Source organism: Gossypium arboreum, chromosome 4 (genome assembly GCF_025698485.1).
Source record: "Gossypium arboreum isolate Shixiya-1 chromosome 4, ASM2569848v2, whole genome shotgun sequence".
Classification (NCBI taxonomy): domain Eukaryota; kingdom Viridiplantae; phylum Streptophyta; class Magnoliopsida; order Malvales; family Malvaceae; genus Gossypium; species Gossypium arboreum.
In genome coordinates, this window is record NC_069073.1 from 82,434,448 (window position 1) to 82,442,246 (window position 7,799).

At 29.7% G+C, this 7,799-nt stretch overlaps 1 protein-coding gene across 2 annotated transcripts; it reads left to right on the forward strand.

Moving 5' to 3' along the window:
- Positions 1-4,406: 4,406 nt before the first annotated feature.
- Positions 4,407-6,489, forward strand: LOC108459775 (alpha carbonic anhydrase 1, chloroplastic). Of its 2 annotated transcripts, none has more exons than XM_053026845.1 (6): positions 4,407-4,852; positions 4,972-5,186; positions 5,275-5,381; positions 5,527-5,629; positions 5,945-6,049; positions 6,197-6,489. In XM_053026845.1, exons 1-6 carry the CDS (start codon positions 4,789-4,791, stop codon positions 6,323-6,325), a joined length of 723 nt encoding a protein of 240 aa, XP_052882805.1. In that variant the 5' UTR covers positions 4,407-4,788; the 3' UTR covers positions 6,326-6,489. The 2 variants fall into 2 exon arrangements, with proteins under 2 accessions (XP_052882805.1, XP_017614667.1); XM_017759178.2 differs by having other exon boundaries at positions 4,425-4,852; positions 5,945-6,109.
- Positions 6,490-7,799: the final 1,310 nt, after the last annotated feature.

A 7,799-nucleotide genomic window follows, 5' to 3' on the forward strand; every position in this document is an offset into this window, starting at 1 on the left:
TTGAACCATTTAGAATATTGTTGGATACATGTATAGTACACACGAGGTGTATTGAACTGTAATCTGTCAATTCATGTACATGTATGCTCATATGAACTGTAAACGGTAAGCTCCTCCGAGCTAGATAACGGTAAGCTCCTCCATGCTGAATATCGGTAAGCTCATAAGAGCTGAAATAGGTAACCCTAATGACATGTCATTTGTATCTTACGAATTCCTAAGGTTTAAACGGGGCTTGGTAATCGTCATACGTCGTTGGATATGCAATTGGTATTCATATATGATGATATTGCAAAGAACATACATATAATTCAATCAAAGCATATAATTACACAATTTAATTACACGAACGTACCTCGACGAGTGTACGTAGATACGAAGGCGATTAATATGATCTTTTTCCTTTGCCTTGATCTAACTCCGTACGAGGTCTGACTGGATCTATATGAATAAATTTAACTCGTCTCAATATAATTCTTATTAAATTTAGTCCATCATATAATTTTGGTAAAATTACCATTTTGCCCCTGTACTTTTAATTCCTTTGCAATTTAATCCCTATGCTCGAAAAATGAAATTCACGCAATTTAATCCTTACCCAAGCCTAGCCGATTTTTATACAAATTAATAGTAGCCCATATATTTCATAAATTCACAATTTTACCACATAATATTCTCTATTTTTTAATTTAATCCCTATTTGACAATTTTACTAAAAATTCCTTTACAAAAGTTGTTTATCTAACAACAGCCATTCATTTTCTATCATCAAAATTCAAAACTCAAGCATGCTCATCAATGGTAAATCTTTAATAATTTAAAAGTTTTATAAACTAGTCTCTGGGCTAGCTAGATTAAGCTACAAAGATCCCGGAAACATAGATATCATGAAAAACGAGTTAAAATTACATACCTGATTGAAGGAATTAAAGATGGTCAAATAACCTAGCTTGCATGGTTTTCTTTTCTCCCATTTTCGTTTGAGAAAGATGAGCTTAAGATAATGGTTTTATTTTATTACTTTTATTTTAACTTTATTTGTCATTTATTAATTAATTACTTAATTAACATTTAAAAAAATTACAATTTACACAATTGCCAAACCATTATCATCCACTAACATACTAATGGGCTAATTACCATATAAGGACCTCCACATTAATATTCTATAACAATTTAATACCTTTAGCTATTAGAACACGACTTTTGCACTTTACGCAATTTAGTCTTTTTTATCAAATTAAACATGTATACATAAAATTTCTTAACAAAAATTTTATACGGTAATACTATCATACTGTAAACCATAAAATAATAATAAAATAAATTTTCTAACTTCAGATTTGTGATCCCAAAACTATTGTTCTGATTTCACTGAAAACATGCTGTTACAACGAAGCCTAGCTAAGTGAGAAGTATTTACTGTTTTCAAACTCTTATAAAGTGATTCTAAATTTATCACACACCCATGACAATTTCCTCACTTGTATATTTAAAGACTAGAACCCTCCCCACTATATTCTCCCCTATGAATTCAATAAGTAAAATAGGAACACAATGGTTTTACTATCAATATGCACTCACAAAATATAGTTCCTCACTTGAACAAATTTAGTGCTTTCAATTCTAGGTATATAAACCTATACAAGTCTCTCAATTATATAAATTTGTTTGAGACTTGCTAACATAGAGAAGATCTATCACAATCCTTATTAAACAACATAATAATAAGAAACAAGGTAAATATGGATTCTTGACAGCTAAGACTTCAATGATTCAATTCAATTCAACTTCCTTAATTAAAGGATTCGATAAATGTGATTCAACCCGATTCAATCCTCAAATAAGTTTCTTCATATGACGTGATCTTCATTGATGAGTTGCATATCATTCGCATAACCAACACAACCCATAAATACGATTCAATAAATTACTAACATCTCAAATATAGAAAATAATGATAATACTCAATTATTAATTCCATATTTTTCAACGTACAGATAAACATCTCATACCAAAGCCCATTTAACTTTTCCATAAATGGTTTTAAACATTCCTTATGTACGTTAGCAATAGTATTATGCAAGTCTTCATTTTCATTAGTTTATCTTTGTAAATTCATTTTTTCTGCTACTAAATGCCATCGTTCTATAATATATTTATTTTTTGTATCACGTGCCAAACTCGAACGTAATCTTATAGTTACTGATAAATATTCCCTGTTTACTATATATATATTGTTACAATTGCCAAGTTGCCTAATTAATCCATGAGGCAAAAGTAAGTCTCAAATTTGACAGATGTTTTTTTCGGGGCTATTTTCTATATGACAGCATGGTGCTTGTCTTTTATAATGTCTGTTCCAAGTGAAGGCTATTTCAATCCTCTCAGTTTGGGAAAAGGCATGAGGTCAGATTTATATTGTTCTTTATATGGTTCAATGAGTGCACAAAAACCCAGAGATTGCAGAGAAAAATAGTCTTCACAATTACATGTATCAGCTTAGGCGAAGTTGTATAAAGAACACATTAGAGGTATTCTTGGGTTGCGTCTTTCAGCTTCATACCTCAATCCGGCCAATAATGGTCTGTTTTGTTATTTTAAAAAGAGAATAGTATTTAATAGCCATGCATTCTTAAGATATTTCGAAGTTTGGATAGATATATGACTCAATCCTTCACCTAAATTGTGCATCGGTGGGTTCCATCCACTTCGGTAAATATGATTAATATAGCAAGGGAAGGTGGTATTTGCATTGGGTGATCAGAAGAAACTAGAAGGTGAGTGAGTGAGTAATGGAATATCACTTTAAATTTAGCCCATAACTTTATCTCACCTTTCTCTTTCTCATTTCTATGCTTTTGTTTTTGCTTCGTCGTTTTCCTTGTTCCTGTTTTTATGCTCTTACGTGGTGGTCGGTTTGGAAGTGCTCTTTTAACTATAGGATACCCCCACCTTTCCAATATCATTAAATTTTGCTTTCACTTCCATTTTTTAGATTTCGATTTTCTTTTTAATATTTATGTTCGATGTTGATATTTAATGCATATCTCTACATAAATATGGAAGTACGACATTCAATTTTAAGAATATTAAAACATATGAAAATTTATTAAAAATTAAAACTTATGTTTTAAAGAACCTAGACAAAACGGTGAAAATTAATCACTCAGGCTTATTTTAGTGGATATTTTGAAAAAAAACATTAAAACATATCCATAAATTATAAAATAAATTTGCTAGTTTTACAATAATAAATTAAAAATATTAATAAATAAATGAAGTGATGGGAGATGAAGCAATGAGTGGAGTGAAAAAAAAAATGAGCAAAACGCTTTACAAAATACAAAAAGTTCAAATCTTATTTGTACCACCAGAATAATAAGATTGAGATTGGATGAGATGTCAATATTCCTGCTTCCTGCACTAACTCAACAGTGGGAATATTCTGTTTTGCATAGTACTTTTTTTCTTCCAAAATAAATGGTTAGGAATGGATCACTATTTCAATGCGGAATCTATGTGTTTGAATCTAACTTCTCATCTCTTCTTTTATAAACAGGTCACTATCACCAACATAGAAATGGGCATTATATGGAGTTCGTCCCCGCTATGATAATCACCTCTAATAGCATTTCTACGGTCAACTTTTAATATTTTATATTCACACTTTATAATAATTTTTCATATACCATGCTATTAGTCAATTGGTTCTTGATATTTTGGAGTACTAGGTAAAATAATAAAATTTAATTTTAAATTCTTTTAAAATTGATTAAAAAATATTTGGGCCATTAAACGTTAAATAAAAATGTTTTGGGCCCTTTAAAAATTTTGGATCTTTATTCTTGAGCGACCACACCTCTAAACAATCTTCAAAGTCGAACTTGGTATTAGTTATAAATTATAAATTATATTCTTTATTAAATTAATTTTCTATAACAATCTTTTGTCAAAATTTTAGTAAAATTAATTTTATTCTTAAATGAAATAAAAAATAAATTTAGTTAAATATTATTTCAATAAAATATTTAAATTTTACATAAAATTCATTAATCATATTTTATTAAATAAAAATATTTAATAAATAAAATAAAATTTATAAATTTTATTAAAGATACTATCAAAATCTCACTAAGTAATATTATTTATATACTATAATCTTTGATTAGAAAAATTAATATTATCTAAATTTCAAAAGCTATTATAAATATATAATAATTACCCTTTCAAAATTTTAATAAACAGACAGGGTTGTATATTTAAAGAGAAAACTTGATAATATTATTAAAAAAGAATAACATAATGATTAATTTTCCTACCTCTGTAAAAAAATTTGTCCCCCAGCCTCGGTCCCGTGAATATATTTATAATTATATCTTCTAATCCCATATATTCGCTATCTCCATTTTTTTTTTCAGGTCTATCTAGAATTAAAGGATTCCACCTATGATAAAAAGTAAATTAGATTATTCAAATAATAAGATAATTCAAAAAACATTGCATTCCCTATAATAATTATATTAGGTCAAATTCTAGCTTTGCTTCATTAGATGATAAATATGAGCATGTTACTAACTATATATATAGACAATGGCATATGATTGTGTAAGGTGCTCAAGAAACTCCCAACAGAGCTCTTACTATATTTAGCAGAGGAAAACTGTCAGAACACTAGTAGCCATGAGCAACTGAAAATATGATAATTGTATAAGCTTTTCTTCAATTGTTCTTCTGTTTGGCAAGGTGAATTATTGTGGGTAGTCCAAGATTTGGGTCGTTTTATTAATGGCTCAACTCTCCATCATCTTCGCGCTTAGTTTGCTTCTTGGCATTGCTTCTGCCATTGATGGTACGATCATGTTCTTGCAACATTTTTATTTGGAAAATCATCCTATATATGTTCTGAATTCCAGACTCACTTCTTTATATATATATATATATATATATATATTCTTTTTGTTGGGTTAGTTTTTAGAGGAATGGAGTTCGGCTATTCAGGCCACAATGGTCCAGACAAGTGGGGAAAATTGAATCCAACATTCTCACCATGTTCCACAGGGAAAAGACAGTCTCCCATAAACATTCAGAGGAATCTGACGGTCCACAACAAACTACTGAAACCTTTAACCAGGAACTACAAATCTGTAAATGCTACGCTCGTTAACAGAGGCTACAGCGTTGGGGTTAGTTTCAAAGCAATTCCTCCTAATTGCCCATCATTCATCATATTTAGGATGGTATGTAGAAATTTGATGAATATTGGGAATGCAGGTGCGTTTTGAGGAATCTCCTGGAGATTTATGGATTAATGGCAAAAACTACACTCTCCAGCAATTCCACTGGCATTTACCTGCCGAGCATCACATTGAAGGACAAAGGTAAGCTTAATTTCTCTCTCTAAACACTATTATGTGATTGGATTGGTTGGTCCAGTTTTATCATATGTTACATTAAAGAGACCATTTCGCTTTTATGGGCTCTTTTGCCTCTTCCCACCTCGTTTTGACCCTTTTAAATATACAGATTTGCAGCTGAGCTTCATATGGTTCATAGGGCAGCAGATAACAGTGCTCTAGTTGTATCTATGCTCTACCAAGAAAGCAAAGCGGATCCACTTTTCTCTAGGGTAAATCTTCTTAAAATGCCCCTACTTGACATCGCATTTTAAAATATATGGGTACGAAAATTTCACCTTCAAAATATAATTATCTATATTCTTATTCAAACTCAATTAATCTAAATCAAACTTGATTTCACAATAAGGTAGCAACTAAAATTAATAATGATCCTAAATCAAAACATGAAATCGTTTGAACTTGAGATGACAGATCTACTTCTATTTCTATATTAATTCTCATATCCACATAACATAGCCCATGTTATGTTGTTCAAACAAAAAGGAGGGGCAGGATGATGAAACTTTGTAATTTTATGTTTTCAGATTATGGAAGGATTGAAACATTTGAGAAAGGAAAATACAGAAGTTCCTCTTGGTACCTTGAATATAAATGAATTGAACCGAAGACCCCGCAAGTATTACACATATGTTGGTTCTCTCACCACTCCTCCATGCACCGAGAATGTCATATGGATCATTCTTGGAAAGGTTTTTTTTTTTTTTGCAATGTAGGAAAATGAAAGTATATTTATTATATATTACACTCAAAATGGCTAAAAGTACACAAATTTGCAGGTGATGTCGATTTCGAAAGAGCAAATAACTACTCTTGACAGTCCGTTGAATTCACATTGCAAGAAAAACGCAAGGCCTTGTCAGCCATTGAATGGTCGAGAGGTTGATGTGTATGATGAGCTTAATTAATAGTCTTCTTCACTCAAATTGGGTGCAATACAAGGTGGGGGAAAACTATTGTTGTACTTCATTAGAACCATAAATGAACCTAATTTCAATGTTTACTGTCTTCGTGTTGAATTCATGTTCGTAATTAAATTTTTATGTTTATATTTATGTTTCTTCATTTAAAATTATCTGATTTCATATATATTTATTTAAATTAAATGAATTTATTCATGAATATATAATTAAATACATGATAAAAAGAAATATCCATGTTCAATTTATTTAATAAATGAAACTCAAAATTTTACTTCATGTTCATTTATCTCATTTGATAAATATATAAATAAAATCAAAAATTTTAGAACCTGTTCATTGAATTTCCTTTTAATCTATCTCGCAACAATGATTAACTGAATTATTTTTTCCAAAATAATAATCTTTACCAAACTTTAGACTCTTCATAAGATTGAGATCATTTTCATTTTCTTATAAAATAAACGCTGCCATAAAAATGCACTTGGTTCAAGATTTTAAAATATTTTAAAAAAATAAAATGTGAAATTTTAAAATTAATAAAAATAGTTTTATTGTTTTTATTTAAAATGCTTTCTAAAACTAAAAGGAAAGAAGAAAATAATTTGTTTTTAAATTTAAATGAATTAATGCTAGTTCAAATCTATTTAAACCTAAAAGTATTACTTTTAAACAAATTTTAAATACCAAATCTCTTTCACTCTAGTTCGAATTTGTATAAATGTAAATTTTTTTATTTTATTTCTCATGTTTCTATTATAAACTAATAGATATCAAACATGTTTTTATATTTGCATTATTTCAAACAATTTCTTTCTTTCTATTTATACTTTTTTATAAACAAAATCATATAATATATATAGTATAGACTACCCTATTAGTCACTCTAAATAGCAGTTGTTCTTATTTTGTTCACTCTAACTTTTTTTTATTAATTTGGTCACCCTAAAAGAGAAATTGATCAAATTAGTCACTCCACCGTTAAATGGTAACTAAATGCTGACTAAATATTTCCATGTTAGTCACTCTAAATAGGGTTATTTCTATTTCACTACAAGAAAACAGACTTTTAACGGTGTTTTTTTAGCCTTTAGCGCCGCAAAAACTATTAGCGGCGTTTTCCCAAGCGTTGCAAAAAAGGCCCTATAGGAGACGCCGTCAAATATCGATTATTTCAGACAGGGACTCGAGATTTACCTCTAGGTTTTGGAAAAAGTTACAAGAGGCATTGGGAACAAAGTTGAGTTTTAGAAAGCTTTCCATCCGCAAACCGACGGTCAGTCAGAGAGAGTAATACAGATATTAGAAGAAACGTTACGGTGTTGCGTCCTTGAGTTACAAGGCAGTTGGGAAAAGTATCTACCGTTGGTTGAATTCACCTATAATAATAGTTATCAGACAAGTCTGAAAATGGTGCCTTATGAGACTTAGTATGGGCGAAAGTGTCGAACACCCTTATACT